Genomic DNA, 19,025 nt, shown 5'->3' with positions numbered 1-19,025 from the left:
CAAGTAGGCAGTGATACCTTAAGATGCATATTATAATCTCTAGGGCAACCACTAAGAAAATTAATCAAAAGTATAGTAAAAACAAAAAAGAAAGAAAAATCAAAATCATACACTAAAAAATTTAACACAAAAGGCAATTAAGGAAGTACAGAGGAATAAAAGTATGAAGCAAACAGAAAAGGCAAAATCACAGCTATAAATTCAGTAATAATAATAAATTACATCGATATGATGGAATAAACACCCACCCAAAAGGCAGATTGTTGGACTGGATGAAAAAGCAATTGCAGCAACATGCTGTCCACAAAAGACACACCTGCAACAGTGGCAGAGGTTCAAAGAAACAAAAAGTCCAATGTGAAAGAATAGGAAAACACATGCCATGCAAACAATAACCCTAGTCTCTATAGTAATATCAAGTAAAATAGGTGTTAATGGCCAGCTTGACCTGAGACTTATAGAACACTACGTAACCGCAGATTTGTACGGAATTGCTTACAGCAACATTAGTCACACAAGCCAAACACTGAAAACAATACAAATGTCCATCAAATGGGTGAATGAATCAATACAATCAGTGCATTTATATAAGAGAATATTGTGAAGCGATAAAAGGTAAGGAAGATCCTGATATATGCTACAACACAGATGAATCTCAAACACATTATAGTCAATGAAAAAAAGCTACATGTAAAAACTATATACTGTATGATTCTACTTATTAAATGTCCAGAATAAGCAAATGTAAAGAGCCAGAAAAAAGACCACCAATTGCCTGCAGCTGACAGTGGGAACAAGGATTGGTTGCAAATAAACTCAAGGAAATTTTGGGGGTGACAGACGTGTTCTAAAACTGGACTGTAGTAAAGGTTTCCCAACTCTATAAATGTACTAAACACATTGAATCATACACTTAAAATGGGTGAATTTTATTGCATGTAAATTATGTCTTAAGCTGTAAAACAAATACACTATACAGTAGTATAACTAAGGCAGTAAACTGGAGACTGAAAAAGGTAATCTTTCCATGAAGGAGCATATCCATCAAATACAACTTACTGCAAACCCTAGCTCTTCCAAGAAGATATTAACATGAATGCTGAATATATAACTCATCACATGTGTGGCATTAACTCCATCAAAACATGGTAGATCAACCTAAACTGTCAACATACAGAAGGATAAATAAAACATTTAACCCCTTGGCTATGCAGTCATACATCTCCTTATATATGTTAACTGAGTATTTCCTTATATGCTCACTCATCAAATATTCGTACAGCTGTCTAGACGTTCATGTGAAGCCATTATGGCCTTTATGTCTTCAACTATAAATTTCCTGGAAGACAGGGACAGAGGTGGTGAACTCCACAACATGTCCAACACCTCAGAGCCGGGCCACAGAAGTCTAGACGGGCTTGTAAGTGACAGCCACCAAAGTGGCCCTCTGATTCCACCATACTTCGTGACCACTATGGGCTCTTCCTGTCGCTGAGAAAGGAAACATGTTAACAGTTACCGATTCTCATACTATTTTGAGCCACATGCTAACACCAGCATGGACCAAAATAAAGAGGTTAACAATCCAATTCATCTGTGGAGAATTAACATGCTTTCCAAAGTATTCCCCAAACAACTCAAGAGTTATCATGAGCTCAACTGAGCCTATCCTTAAATTTAAACTTAAGCAAAATAAATTAAAACAAAACCATAACACAAAAATATCATTTACTTACTCTCATCCCACTACCCCAAAACCACCAGAAACAAAGAATTATTAGGATATTACAGAAAGTGTTGTAGGGACTACTGAGAATTCAAACATATTGGATGTGTAAACATGTTTCCCACAACCTAAGTACAAATTATAATGCTTAAGGTGCTAGCAGCAATTATCAATCACTCAGATGACCTGGTCCCATTCTCAAGACCTGGCACTCCACTCACAGGGGAAGACCTTCCTTGTAGGGCTCATTTGTCAGAAGGCGCACCTCTCAAACATAGCTCTATTTTGCTGAAGAACAGTCCTTCACAAGACGTTTCATGTACAGCATTGGAAATGGACTGCCGGCAGTAGTTTTCTACCAAGTTGAGTTAAATACAAAGGTGACTAGATGGCGACAGTACAATTTTAAAAAAGAGAGTACGCTACCTGACTGAACAGTTGGCTCCCTAACAACCTAATCCTTTTGGGTTGAGACCCATGACCTTCGTCTCAGAAAATCAAGAACCAAATATTTCTGGCAAGACTAACTCAATCTCTAAGACTTTCCCTTCATTTTAAAACCACAAGTAGTGGACTCCTTCCCGAACAAATGTGAATTCCCTTATGCTTGGCAGGCAGTGGACCCTCACATACTAACTAAAGCAGTACACCTAGGTTCCCCTATAATAATTCATTCCTACAGCAATCCTTCACAGAAAGATAAAGCATTCTCATTTATTCCCAAACAGAAAAGGGTTTACAAATAAATGTGTTAACCCTCTATTTCCCAGGCAGGATTCGGCAAACTTTTCTGTAAAGCATTAAATAGTAAATATTTTATGCGTCGTGACCACAAACAGCCACTCAACTCTGCCACTGTTGCATGAAAAGAAGCCATGGTCAGTATGTAAATAAATGGGCATGGCTATGTTTCTATAAAACTTTACTTACAAAAACAGGTGGAGGATTGGATTTAGTCAGGATTTACTGATCCCTAGAATAACAGCCATTTACAACTAAAAAGTAAATTGCAGATCAATATCACCCCTACCAACCCCTAACCACCTTGTTCTCTAAGAAGAAACTAAAGATATTTGCTCAAAGCCTTATTACTCTTTCGCTGGTTTATTCATATACATGATGATCTTCTGAAATAGGAAAAACAATAAAAAATGGCTGCCTCATTCTTTTAAACTGTAACCAGTTTCCTGGGTGTCAACAAATCATACTGACCTTGGGTGAAGGTTGTTTTTTAATGTTAACATAAAAGATACTGCCTAGCCACTGAACGATCTTCTTTAAATACTTATGACCTTATGACCCACCTGGCAGTATAAAAGACCTTGACCTGGTAATTTTATAATTACCATAAACAGAAATCAAACACATTAAATCTAATAAGTTTCCTTTCCTCTTTTCTTCCTTAGAGTTTCAAGTTCACTGGGAAATCCACTCTATCCAAGCAACCTAAACCAACAATCACTTCTGCATAATTTTTCCCCCATTCATTCTTCTACCAAAGTCTAAAAACAACTTATTTTCTCTGCCAATATATCCTTCCTGTCTTTAAAAACCCATCTCAAAACTCCTCCTCATTCAGGTTTTAGTTGAGAAGAAAGTTGACTCCTCCGCGAGGTATTTCCTCATTGCTTTACTCCACTCCAATTATTTTTTGCTCCACTTTCCCTTGGGGAATTCCATACTGCACATACTAGGCTGAAATTATATTTGTTCCTTTATGTTGCTCTTAAATCTTTTATTTTCCTCTGTTTGGAGATACAATGTATTAAAAACTCTAAGAGGGCAGGTACAAGATTTTTTGTCTAGGCATAGCCTACTAGCATTTTCACTGCTCGCGGAAGACAAACAGAATTCTCTATGATCCCTTAAAAACTGTTCTTTTTTTTTTTTTTTTTTTTTGATACAGGGTTTCACTCTTGTTGCCCAGGCTGGAGTGCAATGGTGTGGTCTTAGCTCACTGCAAACTCTGCTTCCCAGGCTCAAGCGATTCTCCTGCCTTAGCCTCCCAAGTGGCTGGGATTAGACGCACCTGCCACCAAGCCCAGCTAATTTTTTTATTTTTAGTAGGGACAGGGTTTCGCCTGTTGGCCAGGCTGGTCTTGAACTCCTGATCTCAGGTGATCCGCCTGCTTCGGCCTCCCAAAATGCTGGGATTACAGGCGTGAGCCATCGAGCTTGGCCAAAAATGGTTATTTGCCCTTTACTTGCAATGTGGAAGAAGAGTGCCCATATGTCTAAAATAGCATGCTTTTTCTATATCCTACTGTACCTACCACATGAAGACAAATTATAGAATGTTATCTTCTTTATTTTGCTTAGAATTTTAATGTTTTCACGTTAGTTTCCCCAGAAATATTTTCTAAGCCTTCATGTCCGATATTTCAACTGTTAGGCGGAGATTCCCACTTAAATACTGCCATTCTCCATTTTAAGTAAAACATTTTTACTCCCAACTATAAAATTAAGCAAATCATGTAAGCAAACATCTTGGATGAGACAACTATTCTTTCTCTCTTGAAGAGCTTGGAAATTCCCTAGACTGTTTGTGATAGCAAATCTAACTTGGAATAATATATACATATACAACTTGAAATAGATTCTGAACAATTAAAGGCTTAAGAAAAAAAAAATCCTTCAAATTCTGACCTCCTGAATAACCTCAGCTCTGTGTGCTATGCTTAGCAAGTTAACTGGGATGGAGAGCATTTCTAAACTCTTACTAATTGGGAAAGAACTTTCTACTATCAACATCAGCAAGTATAAGCATGATGGTTAGGAGCAAAAGCACTGCAGACTCCTAGCTATGTGACCCTGGGCAAACCGCAATCTCTCTGTGCCTCATTTTCCACATCTATAAAATGGGAATCATAAAAGTACCTGTCTCAGGTAGCTATAGAAATCAAATGAGAAAACATGAAAATCCCTCTGAATAGAGCCTAGTAGAGACCTGTGGAAAGGTTTGCTCTTTTTATCATCATTAAGACCTATATAAAACCACCTCCCTCTTGCCACTAGGCCTTCCCATCTGCACAATGAGGAGGTTGAACTAAATGACCTCCAAGGTCCATCCTTCCTGCTGTAAAACGTGTGTAAGTCTCTCAGACAGGCGCACAAGAATCCAGCAACATAAGGGAGCGCCTTGGTTCACTCCTGGCATGGCTTAACCAACCACCTTCCAAGTCCCTGTGTATCAGCCCAGTTTATTTTTCTCTTTATCTTTAAACTATCAAATACCACCCTAATTGTATATTTAACCTATTTCCATCTGGATACTATATTAAGCAGTTGTATGCTCACCCTATCTTTTTCTTCACTGGCAAATCTGAAAGAGTTTGAAGATAAACCTATGTAAGCACACTTCAAAGTACAAAATAATAAGTATGCTTGGTTAAATTAATACTCTAGTCACACAGCCACACAGAAATTCTGTGGACAGAAACACATAAGGACCATAAAAATCAAGCTTCGTATTAAGTAGGTGTAACTCTTAAACAGTATGGTTCCAATTCATGCTTAGGGACTGCTGTCTCATTACATAGCAGCCAACCATTTTGTTATCACTTTCTATTTTTTCAATACTTTTACATCACAGCACAGCCTTAGAATATTTTCTAGAACAAAATTCATCATAGAAAATTTCTAAAAACCTTCTGACAACTTCATTAAAATTGTAAAAAAAAAAAAAAAAATCAAAATCAATGCAACTGTATACCAAATGTAAGCCTAAACCCTCATGATCAAAAAGAGCTTCTTTCTCAAAGAGCGACTTGAGCACTGAGAAGAAAGGTCTCTATTTGGTTATAAGTTTTTGTGCTATAGTGAACAATGGTTAACAGTATTAACAGCATCACCTGTAATAAGCATAGTATTAATATGCAGAAGAGTACTGCAAAAATGTTTTTAAAGAGTTAAATATGTAAATGAAAAAGTAAAGCACTTAATTTATTCATAAAATATTTTTCTGTATAATACAAGAATCAACTTTAGCCCAGACTTGCTCAAATTATCGCCATTTTAAATGTGAAGCTTAAAAATGTTTTTCTATGATAGCAGATTTTACACAAATTATGTATTTTTCCATTCTATGGTAAGATAAGATTGTACCTCATCGAACATATTTTGTACAAAAATGTTCTAAAATAAAATCATTACTCTGGTTAATCGTATTACTACATTTTGTATTTGCTTTTAAAAAGAAGCATTTGGCTAACGTTAATAAGCATTCAGAAAGCATCAAATAAGCTCTCAACATGAGCTGAAAAATAATTATCTGCAAAAAAAAAAAAAGGAGGCTTGCTATGTTAACTCCATTTTCATATTTTTATCCTACTCAAACTAAATACTGTCAGCTATTTACATGATAGCTCCTAATAACTTTTTCACCCATATTAACAAAAACTATTTTTTAAATTATTACTTATTTCCTTTCTAGCTACAATATAGAGAATTTCTTTTGTTTTTGTTTTTGAAATAAGCCATGGGGTTGTTTCCACTACAAGATTTTTGATTTCTCAAATCTTAAGGCTGTCAGCATGGAACTGCTGACCTAACATTCAAATGTGAAAAACGATGCTTAAACAGCTGGAATTCCATCTGAAAATCATCAAAATTAAACCTACTCCACTTATAAGCTCAACAAGATAATCCCTACATAACAAGTAAACATAACATTTTATTCATGGTAGTAGACTTTGTAAAACAACCACTGGAGTAGGCCCACAATTGATAGCAAATGAAAACATTCATCTTAATCAGATTAATTCTGAAACCCCGGCTGGGCTTCTCTTGTGTCACACAGAAGCGGAGCAGGGGACAGAGAGATGGCTGCCATCTTGGAACCTAAGGAGAGCACTTCACTTCAATCCCGCGTGATCTGTGACATCGACATTTTTTAAGAGTTCAACAATAAAATAGAAGCCCTCAGAACCTGTTTCTTGAGAACTAAGTGAAGACAAATATTCTGTTTAACCTCATCTAACACTGTCAAAAAACGAGGCAAGGCTTAAATGAGTTTAAGTGGAAAAATGGAGAGAGCAGCACACTGGTAAGAATATTCCCAAATTATTTTCTGCGCTGACCTCTCTCCCCCAGATCCCAAACTTTGAATAGTCAGAACAAGAATGGGACATGTCAGTAATCAACATTGAGCACATGAGCAGCCTAAAATGCATTTACAGATTTTATGTAGATATTCCTGTTTCCTGTGTTTATAAAGCATATGGAACCCAGGAGTCTGACATAAACCAGTTTTTTATAGAAAGTAGTAGCTCTCTGGATTGAGTGTGTACCCTGTGTCAGGCACTGTGGCAAATGCTTACATTTGCCATATCATCTCATCTTCACACATTATCTCCATTTTACACACAAGGAAACCAACCACATAGCAAGTCAGTGACTGCATAAGGCCAAACTCTTTGTCTTTATAGTAATTAAATGTACCAAAGGGATAAGCTATAAAAATCCTGTATATGGGCTGGGCGCAGTGGCTCACGCCTGTAATCCCAGCACTTTGGGAGGCCGAGGCGGGTGGATCACGAGGTCAAGAGTTCAAGACCAGCCTGGCCAAAATGGTGAAACCCCATCTCTACTAAAAATACAAAAATTAGCTGGGAGCGGTGGCAGGCGCCTGTAGTCCCAGCTACTCAGGAGGCTGAGGAATGAGAATCATTTGAACCTGGAGGGTGGAGGTTGCAGTGAGCCGAGATCGTGCCACTGCACTCCAGCCTGGGTGACAGAGTGAAACTCCACCTCAAAAAAAAAAAAAAAAAAACCTGTATATGAAGTAAAATTTCATATAAAACAAAAGTTAACAATAACCACCTGGTTTAACTGTTCAGGCAATTAAAATTATCACAAGTTTTTAATCAGAAGCTACCAAATATTGGAAGAAGCATTTCCTACTCGAGGTTCAAAAATGTAAATAAATTCCCTGAGTATAAATCATCTCAACCCTCTAGTTTGCTAAAAAGTTAACACAACCAGGCCAGGCGAAGTGGCTCATGCCTGTAATCCCAGCACTTTGGGAGGCCAAGGCGGGTGGATCACTTGAGGTCAGGAGTTCAAGACCAGTCTGGCCAACATGGTGAAACCCTGTCTCCACTAAAAATACAAAATTAGCCGGGCGTGGTAGCACAGGCCCTGTAATCCCAGCTACTCGGGAGGCTGGGGCAGGAGAATTGCTTGAACCCTAGAGGTGGAGGTTAAAGTGAGCCAAGATAGCACTACTGCACTCCAGCCTGGACAACAAGAGCGAAACTCCGTCTCAAAAACAAAAAGCTAACACAACCAAATATTCTTCTGTTGCACACAGATAACCAAAATGGTCTCTTCTGACATATTATAATCCCGCTAAGATAAGACACCTGGAGAAAAATGATTATGATATAATATCATAAGTACAAGAAGGCACATGTGGACACAAGCAAAGGAGACCCAGGGCATGTCTGTGGAGGGGAGGAGGATATCTGACAAGAGAACAGAAAATGGGGGAAAAAACTCAGAGGTGAAATCTTTAGCAGAGTCATCTCCCATACAGTGTAAGAAAACAGCAGAAATAGAAAAGGAGAAAAAGTACCTTCCAGAAAGACAACTAAGCACAGAAATGCTGGATGTGCACGCTGAGCTCCTGAAATGGCAAATGACTATGCACAAGATGCCCTGGAGAACAAGAAGGCCAACTGTGGAAAGCGACCCCATGTGTCAATCAAGGCCACGATCTGATCATATTCCTCAGTGCTACTTCTCACATTTTAAGGAGTCTGGGCCGGGCGCGGTGGCTCACACCTGTAATCCCAGCACTTTGAGGCGGGTGGATCACCTGAGGTTAGAAGTTTTGAGACCAGCCTGGCCAACGTGGCGAAACCCTGTCTCTACTAAAAATACAAAAAAATTAGCTGTGCGTGGTGGCGGGTGCCTGTAGTCCCAGCTACTCGGGAGGCTGAGGCAGGAGAATCGCTTGAACCTGGGAGGTGGAGCTTGCAGCGAGCCAAGATCGCACCGCTGCACTCCAGCCTGGGTGACAGAGTGAGACTCCGTCTCAAAAAAAAAGAAAGAAATCTGGTTCTCAGACCGGAAAAGAGTTCTCATTTTTTGCAGGGTGTTCAGAGCCAAATGAACTCAACCAATAAAAATGAAAAACAGCTACACCAAATTTTCAAAACATGTTTTGCAAAAGGTTAATACTTAGTACTTTCCACACTGACTTCCAATCTTAAAGGAAATGAAGCTTTGAAACCCTAGGCCCAAATACAACTAAAGTAACACCTCTTTTCCTTTTTTTCAAAGCTTTGAAACATATTCACAAGAATGAGTGGCAAAACACGAATAGAGCCCTTTATCACAACGGAAGTGGCATGGAACCCCCTGCAAGTCACCAACTCCTCCATCCCATGTTACTCAAGGGTCCAAGCGAAGGCCTGAGAAGGTGGTGGAGACAACTCCTCCACAGAGCAGCGATGAGTAAGGAATGACGGCTGGGCGACACATCGCTGCCCTGCTGTCAACTCACCAAGACCATGCGAAGGAGCCACGCCGTGCAGTCCAGTGACCCTTCTCCACGGAACCCAGGACAACATCCTAAGCCTTTCTTCTGAACACCAAGTGCTTCTCTCATGCTCTTTCAAAATTCTTCAACCTCACAAAAGATAGGTCGGTGTCAAAACTGCACCCACCCTGTTTCCCACAGATAGGAAACAGGCATGGAGAACTGATTCTAACTGGTTTAACGCTGGGCCAAGGGTGAAGAGACTGAATTCAACAAAACCACAGTCCTACACAGTATACAGATCACCCATCAAGTCGGACACTGTCTCACTTATGTCCCCAATTTGTTTCCTGCCCTTAACCTAACAATTCTTCTTATACTTTTTCTAGTAAACAACCTCTAAGAGCAAAGTAGTATATACTCTGTCTCCTTATGAAAGCAGTCTATGCAGGCCTAATTTTCAAATCCATGCAAACTTTCTATATACTCTTCCATGACAGATCCTGGTATTGCACATTTTTATGCTTGTCTAATACTTTAATATGTGTATACGTGTGCACACACAGACAAGTATACGTATTTTTCCCCCAAGCAAAATTCATATTCCTGAAAGATACATGTTACCCTGTGGCTTTGCACATCCGTAGGGATGTATCTGTCCCAGCAGGAGAACCAAGAATAAATCAAAAAAAGATTACATTCTAAGAGGTGAAACTACCACGGAAGCATAAGAAAAATATAATTTGAGAAAGTATAAGGTATCTGTCTTTTAATACTGACTTGATTACCAAGCACAAGACAAATATTTCAGACTATTTCCCCCAGGAAGCCTAAAAAGAGGCGATGGGTTTCCTGAAAACACCTGAACTGACGGCAGAAACAGTAGGGGCAAGCTGGGCTGTGACTCCTCTTCTGGTCTCCCAATTTCCTCTCCCCGCATTTCTTATCTCATCGCATTAGAGATGTCTTCTAGTAAAGCAAAGCAGTGGATCACAGGCAGGACACAACAAACCTGATATTCCAAACTGTCACAATGAGATATTAAAGATACGCTCAAAAATTAATCTCACTAGCTGATGGTTAACTGCTTACTCTAACCCCCACATCCTTCCCAGGCCTAGAGTCCTTACAGACACTGTGAGAAGGAGAGCAGAAGTTTCTAGGTGTCACCGCTGAGCACCAACCTCTCTGTCCCTTTGCTTACTCAGGGTTTCCCAGGGGGACCTAGAGCTTCATTCCCGTCCCCCGCTGCTGAGCTGCTGAGTGAGCTACACTGGCTCAGAAGCCGCATCTTCCCTGAAGTCTTCCCCTTCCCCATCAGAAGTCCCACTGAGCTGGCTTTAGTATGCTCACTAGGGCTAATCTATTCCAATCTTTTCTTTAGTGGCTGAGAGTTCTTAACTACCTTAGTCAAGCAACTTTCTAAATGCTCACAGACAAGTCAGACACAATTTATTCCAAGTTCTCTTTGAAAACTCTAAAAATATCTTAAAGAAGCAAGTTTTCTTATTAAAACTTTTAACTCTACATATGAAACGTAGGCTCAAATCTGAGGGCCTTTCCTGATCTGATTCCTCCTGATTCTCCTGCTCCAGTATCCTGCCTGTCTCCCTCTTGTCCCTCCTGAATAGAACTTCTTATGCTCTAGAAGTGGAGAACAATTTAAAGTTGCTCAGAGTCCCCAAGTTATTTCATAACCTGCTACCCCAGGATGAAATGCACTCAATTTGCCTTGTCAGCTTCACAGATAATTTCCCAGCCTTAAGAACCAAATCCAGGTGTTAACCTTCCTTCCCTAAATCATCATTCTGCTTGACCCCAAACTGCCCCCCCTACAATGGGAAAAAAATGACTCCCTATCTCTGTGGAATCTCCACGCTGTTCATTTCTCACCATAGTACATAGTTACATGTTTACCTATCAGCTCTTCAACTCCATACTCCTTTCCAGATCTGTGTTTTATCATTTTATCCCTATCACAAGAACATGAAGTACATGAAGGTAGTAATGAGAGGTGACACTGCGCTGTCAGCCCTCGCAGCCCTCGCTCGCTCTCGGGGCCTCCTCTGCCTTGGTGCGCCCTCTGGCCGCGCTTGAGGAGCCCTTCAGCCCGCCGCTGCACTGTGGGAGCCCCTTCCTGGGATGGCCCAGGCCAGAGCCGGCTCCCTCAGCTTGCAGGGAGGTGTGGAGGGAGAAGCGCGGGCAGAAACCGGGGCTGCACATGGCGCTTGCGGGCCAGCTAGAGTTCTGGGTGGGCGTGGGCTTGACGGGCCGCCGGCCCTGGGCAGTGAGGGGCTTAGCACCTGAGCCAGCAGCTGCGGAAGGTGCGCCGGGTCCCCTAGCAGTGCTGGCCCACTGGTGCTGTGCTCTTTCTCACCGGGCCTTAGCTGCCTCCCCGTGGGACAGGGCTCAGGACCTGCAGCCCGCCATGCCTGCCCCCCCCCCCCCCCCCCCCGCCGCCGTGGGCTCCTGCGTGGCCCCAGCCTCCCAGACGAGCACCGCCCCCTACTCCTCAGCGCCCAGTCCCATCAACTGCCCAAGGGCTGAGTAGTGCAGGTGCAAGGTGCAGGCAGCTCCACCTGTGACCCCAGTGCAGCATCCACTGGGTGAAGCCAGCTGGGCTCCTGAGTCTAGCGGGGACTTGGAGAAACTTTATGTCTAGCTAAGGGATTGTGAATACACCAATCAGCACTCTGTATCTAGCTCAAGGTTTGTAAATGCACCAATCAGCACTCCATGTCTAGCTCAGGGTTTGTAAATACACCAATCAGCACTCTGTATCTAGCTAATCTAGTGGGGACATGGAGAACTTCTGTGTCTAGCTCAGGGATTGTAAACACACCAATCAGCACCCTGTCAAAACAGACCAATCGGCTCTCTGTAAAACGGACCAATCAGCAGGATGTGGGTGGGGCCAGATAAGAGAATAAAAGCAGGCTGCCAGAGCCAGCAGTTGCAACCTGCTTGGGTCCCCTTCTAAGCTGTGGAAACTTTGTTGTTTTGCTCTTTGCAATAAATCTTGCTGTTGCTCACTCATTGGGTCCGTACTGCCTTTATGAGCTGTAAAACTCAGGGCGAAGGTCTGCAGCTTCACTCCTGAACCAACAAGACCACGAACCCACCAGAAGGAAGAAACTCTGAACACATCTGAACATCAAAAGGAACAACCTCTGGACACGCCACCTTGAAGAACTATAACACTCACCGGGAGGGCCCGTGGCTTCATTCTTCAAGTCAGTGAGACCAAGAACCCACCAATTCCAGACACAGTAAGAAACGTGCCGAGTTGAACATTTATTTGATACAGAAAGGAAAAGAGCCTATGGCCTGTAAATCTGCGTTTCTCAGGATAGTCATTTTATCTAGAATGTTATGAATATATATTTTAAATATGAAAAATGTTTAATATTTATAACCTAATAAATAACACCTTCAGATCAATCACATACTCATTCCTTCAACAAATATTTGGGCTGCCATGAACTGTGCTGGGCTAGGGCTGCTGCTCACCTGTATGCTGCACTTGTGCAAACTAGAACAGGGTGCCCTTCCTGGATAAATAAAGCAGGGACCATGTCTCCAAATGCCCACCTCAGCTGGTACCCTTGGGTCTGAAGGCTTTTCCTACAGTAACAAATGAGAGTGAGTCTCTAGGGAGTTCAGATTCTAGTGAGGGAGACAGGCAAACACATTCAATTTTCAACATTTTCTATATGACTGTAAAAAATCAGATTTCCACACACCACACTTAATGTTCTCATGTAAATCTCCACCTCATTGAACACTGGTTACTACAATCATCAATTTGAACTTGGGCTGAGGCATCCACCTGAGGCAACAAAGATTTCTAGACAGGAAACAAGCACTATTTCCAGATTCACAGAGGCCATAAAATTGACTGCATTTTCAAAGATCACCTTATGGTGACTAGCCAAATTGATTTTACCAAAAAACATTTCAAATTAATTTATTTGATTTTTAAGTCACTTCTCCCCCTACATATGCTTCAGAATTTTTTTTCTGTAATGGTAAATATTTCATAAAACACCATACTCAGTTTGGAATTATTTGCTCTAATAGTTCTTTTTTTTTTTAACACTACTACATTCTTATCTCCTAAAGTTTAATATAAAAGGTAACTGCTATTCACCATTGATATAACACATGAAAACAATACAAATCTTTTTAAACAATAAGCTAGAATACACTTACTTTTCTACTATTAAAAGTATTCACGGTTGGTGGAAAACACACTTTTCTGTCTTTGCATGAAATGTGTATCATATATATATTTGTGACCCACTGCTTCTTCGTGGAAAATAACTCAGTTTGCCTCTGACTTCTGCAAGTAATGGTCTGAGTGAATGCCTACAATTCTCTTCACTTCTTATCTTGTTAATCTAACTGATGCAGCAGTACAAAAATAAACCTCAAAAGAACTATGGAGGAAGAGTGAAAAAAAACATAAAATTCTTAATGATCCAGTTGGCAAAGAATATTTAACCATTACTTTCAGATTCCTTGACCCAAATATGGTTCCTATTAACAAATAGCAACTTTCAGCCTTTAATACCCCATCTAATGGTTTGGAAGGAATGCACTGTAATTTCATCAAATTCAATTCATTCATTCAACAGATATTTATTAAGTATCTCCTGAGAGACAGGAATTGTGCAGGACTGCTGGAAATGAACAAGAGAAATAGAGCTCCTCACCAGGCAGGGTCAACATCTAACAAAGGGCCATTCCTGTCACCAAAGAGATACTTTGTTAAAAGATTTACAGCAAGCCTTACTTCTACTTAATGCAAAGCCTTACCTCTTAGATTTCTGGGATGAATTTGTTTAGTTCGAGGCATCTTCTTTGATTCAGGGCCTTCTTTTTCTTCTTAAAAACTGTAGATAAAGCAAGTCACCAAAAGGCAGCTCCATAAACTCAACATACATCAATTAATCCATGTGCTGAAAAAGAAAAAAACGAAGAAGCACATTTTACTACCTTCAGAGGAGAAAGATACTTTAAAAGTTATTGCCTAGCAGGGCACTAACCTAAACTCAAGAAAAAGTAACCAAGCTGGGCACCACTGCAAAAGATTACTAACTTTTAATTAAACAGAGGTCATTTTGTCAATATCGGGGACTTCTCATTAAGAAAACAGAAAAAACCACCATATCTTTATCAGACAAGAGTAAAAAAAAAACTCACTTTGTGTTTTAAAACAATACCAGGAACAAGTAAAGTATCGCATCAGGCTACAAAAGGATGATGTTAGGCATGTATAGTAAATCTGCCCATTCATAGGGGCAGGGACAATGTCTTGTTCATCTTGTTTTAGAATTAACTCAGTTAATACAAGGGGTTGCTACTGTGGCTGCTCCAGTTATTCCAGACCTCTAGGTTCATGGTAGGACCACACTTTCTGCCTCACTGTGTTTCCCAGGAACGTGTGAGGAGTTGTAGCTAACGACCTGTGAGTGGATGAGACTTCAGTTCCAGGCTGGAGCATTTAGTTATTATCACAGCATGATCCTCCAGAGCTCTTCTCTCTCTGCCATGGGATCAGGACTGCTCCAGACAGCAAATCTGACACCACCACAAAGTCAGCTCCGGCTAACCCACGTGATCACACAGCATACGCCAGAAACACCTTTTTGTTTGCTTAAATAAGTGAAGTTTGAGAGTTATTTGTTACTGAAGCATAACCTAGCCTGTCCTGACTTACACATTTTAAAACACAATGATCTGAAATACAATAGGCCAAGACAAGAATGATCCAAAACTGAATCACCTATCTCCCCAAATCAGCCACCTCAGACTCTCCCACAAGATTCTCAAGGATTTTAAAGCTGAAATTTTAATTTTAACTTACTGCAAGAAAACTGAAAAGCAAAGCCCACGGTCACTGTTAAATATGAAACAATGTTTAGTCATTTAAGTAAAGACACAAGAATAGAACAGTAAGGCTTAAAGCTTTTATTATTAGGGGTACTGTAGAAGACAAGAGAACACTTATGAGCACCTACTATATGCCTGTGTACTTTCTACACATTCCCTAATTTAATCTGTTAACTAAGAAGGCAGCTATCATTTATTCATTTTACAGATTAAACAAAAAGAAGGATAAGTAACTTGTCCAAGATCAACAACTAAAGAATGTGGTACTGCAAGACTCAGTTATATCCAGTGCTTATTTATTTTGTGGAGCTGATAACATCTACTTTCAGGATTTCTTTCAAGAGGCACAGCAAGTCATGACTACTTATCTTGGTGTCAAACCAGAGTGGGTTCAAAGCCAGGCTTTACCCCTTACTGTGTGGCCTTGTTCAGGTTACTTAACCTCTCTGAAGATCAGATTTCCCAACTGTAAAACTAGGAAATATTATCCACATCAGAAGGTTGTTATAAGGACTAAACTAAACATCGTAGACGCTTTGCCTGTCACACAAAAACGCTGAACTATTAATTCTCCTTAAGAAAGCCTATATGGGAAGGAATGTGTCTAACATCCCAGTATAAGGTTTTAGAAATTTATGGTTTCATTACAGCAAAGAAACAGAAGGTAAAGAAGGCCACGATTAACTTCAGTATTTTATCCCTGATCTGGCTGTATGTCAGCTCAGCACAAAATTATTTGCAATTTTTAACTACATGGTAAAATAATACAAAAAAAAGATGGTCTATGTATTTCATCTAGCATTGTGCTAAGCGATCTATAAAAGATAGGGTTTCTCAACTCCTTGCACTAAAGAAACATCCACTATCTAATTCAGGAAGGTTCTGATTCAATAAAGAATTGAGACACAGCTGAACCAAATAAATTGCATGACTGCTTAACTACGTTCGTTGTTAAACTTAAAGCTTTTAAATGGTAACGATATTTGGAAGTTTTTAAAGCGTGAACTCTGACTGTAATCCAATCATGTGATCCCATGGGATCCGGAGCATAAATGTAAAATATGCACATTCCCTGTGCGTAAAGGCTTTCTGCTACCCCCTTCACTGCCTACCCACTGTCCCTAGCTGTCCATCCCATGTTTAAATCCTTGTGGGGGGAAGTGGGTATTTCCAAAGACAGCAGCATTGTAGCGACTAGGACGAGTGATAAACCGTTCCCTTACGGGAAAGAAATAAATACTACATGGAGCAAAAACATGACACGATCAAAAAGCGTAAAGACAGTTGCAAGGAGAAAAAACATGAATGAATGTGGAGGGCGGAGCCTGGGAAAACCCCTCTGCAACGCTACACTGAACAAAGCGCTTCGCATGCCAGGAGGAGGGGGGAATGGAAGTGCCAGCTCAGGAAGGAGCCTGGAGTGGATGCAGAGAGCTGAGGAGGAGGAGGACGAGATGAGGCGAGCGCGGCAGCCCTGAGACTCCTCCTTGCCGCCAGCTCCGCCGCCGCCCCCTCCCCTCTCCAGCCAGCAACTCCTTCCCGAGCCCGACCCCAAGGCGAGCCCGAGCCGACCCGCACCCCAACCCACCGCCCCCTTCCCAACTGCAGCTGGCGCGCACTCCCAACCCAGAAAGAAACTACCCAGGTGGCCAGGAGTAAACAGGCACTTAGAGCAAAGAACGAAAGGGAAAGACAGCCACAAAGCCGAGAGGTTGGGATGCCGAGGCCTGGTCTCCTTCACCCCCCACCCTCTTGCAAAATGCGTCTGCGGCTGGAAGGCGGCTGGGGAGGCTGGGTCCCTCTGTACCTGCTCGGCTCGCGCGCGGCGAGGGCGCCCAGAAGTGCCGAGTGTCTCCCGCACGCAGCCATCCCCTCTGCAAGGTCGGCGGTTGCACACACACGCACACACACGCGCCCGCACGCCCCCCGCCCGCCGAAGGGACGTGCTCCTGCCCCCCACCCCGCTCCGCCCCGCCGCCCTCCCCAGCTGCAGCGCCCCCGCCGCGGAGCCCGCGCCGAACCTGCTGCCAGGACGCCCGGCGGAGCCGCTGCCGCTGCAGCCGGCCCTGGAGCTGCGCTGCTGATGGCGGCGGCCGCGGCTCGGGATCTCTGCGACCCCCGCGCGGCGGCGGCGGCGGCGGCGCCTGGGATCCCTCCTTCACTTGACAACCCCAAACACAAACATAACCTCCTCCGGCGGCCGCCGCTCCCCGGTCCCCCGCTCCGTCCGCCACCCTGCCGCCGCCCAGCAGCCGCCACGCTGAAGGCCGGCGACTGGCGCTCACACCACCCAGCACTGAAATATTAAACAGGGGAGCGGGCCGGGGGGCGGGGGGGGGAGCGCGGGGCGCGCGGGCGGGGGCCGCAGCCGCCGGGCGGAGGCGGCGGCGAAGCTAGCCGGCGCCCGCAGCCACGGCATGATCGCGGCCGCCAGGGAGCCGGGCAGCCGGGCTGGGGGGCGCGCGCCGCGGCGAGGCGGGCGGGCAGACCCTGGGGCCGCGGGGCCCGGGGCAGGAAGAACGGGCGCGGGCTTTACCTCTCCCCCGGGGCAGAGTAGGGCACGTTTAGCGTCTTTGGGGCCGGCGGGAGGAACGCGGGCCGGGCGGCGCGGGGGAAGCAGGGCGAAGGTCGGAGGCTTTCCCGCGGGTGGGCGGGGCGGCAGGGGATCCCCGGGGGCGGGAGGAGGGGAGGCCGGGGCGGCGACGCGTGGGCGGGGGAGGGGGCGTCCCCGCCGGGGCTGGGGTTGAGGCCTGGGCGAGGGGCGGGGGACGCTCAGGCGCCGGGGCCCAGCTGGGCCGGCGCGGCCCCCAGCTCTGACCGGGTGTAGGGACTGGATGGGCGCCCGGCCCGGCACGAACCCGGAGCCAGTGCCCCGGGTCTCCCCGGCGGGGCGGGCCCCAGACCGCGCCGGCCCCGCCACCTACCCGCTGCTTCGCCCCTCCCCGCCCCGCCCCGCCCGGCCGAGCCGCCGCAGGGATGGGAGGGGGACGCGGGAGGAGGTGGCAGCGCAGCCCGGGGGGGGAGGGGCGGGGTTAGGGACGCGGGGGGCGGGAGCCTGGGGTCGCGACGCCTGGGGAACCGGCACCCGGCGGGGGCGGAGGGGCGGGCCCGGCCAGTCACGCGGCCCCGGGAAGGCCTGGCCGGGTCGCTCAGTTGGGGGCGGTTGGTCCGGGAAGAGGGGCGGGGCGGGCGGGGCCGTAGTTTCTCTTTACCGTCTCTTTACTTTCTACAGCAGGATGTGGGCCGGCCGCTGACGTCATGGGGTCTCCCGGCCCCGCCCCTCGCCCGGGCCGAATGGGGGAGGGGGAGGCGGGGAGGCGGGGAGGCGGGGAGGCGGGGAGGCGGGGGGGGGACCCCAAGGGGGTTTCCTCAGCAACGCGTAGAAGGAAGGGGAAAGTCATTGTGAAACTTGAAACTCATTAACTTTGAAAAACAACTTTTAAAAAAACGGAGGGGGCAGGGTGTTGGTTTGGAGAGTGGAAGGGGACATATTAACCCTGAACTGAAACCACTTTTTGGTGGCGGATGTTCTATTAAAAGAGCGAGGAAAGCCAAGGTTATTCCAGAGGCCGCTCCAAAGCCCCGCTGGTGCTTCCCAGTGCCGAAGCTGCGAGCGCAATTAACCCCTGCCTGCCAGCCTGCCAGCTTATAGGGCCAACCCGGGAGGGGACTTCGGGGACAGAAAAGGGGGGTGCGGGGCTGGTCGTCGGACCGGGCTCCAGGGAAGAGGGGAGGGCGTGAAAGGGGAAGAGGGAGTAATTAGCATGAACCAAGGTGTGACCCCGGCTGCTAGAAAGCAGTAGAGGAAGCAAGGAGTGGAAATCCATGGCAAAGCAGTGAAGAGGGGCTGGACCAGGGTAACGAAGAAGGTTTTCAGGGTTAGACCTAAAGAACGTTCGCAGTTTGGGGCACAGAAATTCC

The 19,025-nt window shown here is 44.5% G+C and overlaps 1 protein-coding gene across 9 annotated transcripts in view; it reads right to left on the bottom strand.

The window, feature by feature from the left end:
- HIVEP1 (HIVEP zinc finger 1) overlaps positions 1-19,025 on the bottom strand; it is a 225,368-nt gene that overhangs the window by 196,977 nt on the left and 9,366 nt on the right. For 5 of the 9 annotated variants that reach the window (XM_054557197.2, XM_054557203.2, XM_054557202.2 and 2 more), the window contains one exon: positions 14,028-14,170. In XM_054557197.2, the coding sequence (XP_054413172.2) occupies positions 14,028-14,067 (40 nt within the window). In that variant the 5' untranslated portion in view covers positions 14,068-14,170. Of the gene's footprint in view, positions 1-12,719; positions 12,834-14,027; positions 14,171-16,911; positions 17,024-17,125; positions 17,423-17,640; positions 17,772-19,025 lie in introns of those variants that run through there. The other 4 variants (XM_054557200.2, XM_024248908.3, XM_024248909.3 and 1 more) reach the window with 4 other exon arrangements.

The sequence above is a fragment of the Pongo abelii genome, chromosome 5 (assembly GCF_028885655.2).
Source record: "Pongo abelii isolate AG06213 chromosome 5, NHGRI_mPonAbe1-v2.0_pri, whole genome shotgun sequence".
In the NCBI taxonomy this organism is placed as follows: domain Eukaryota; kingdom Metazoa; phylum Chordata; class Mammalia; order Primates; family Hominidae; genus Pongo; species Pongo abelii.
This window is presented reverse-complemented; position numbering and strand designations above follow the sequence as displayed.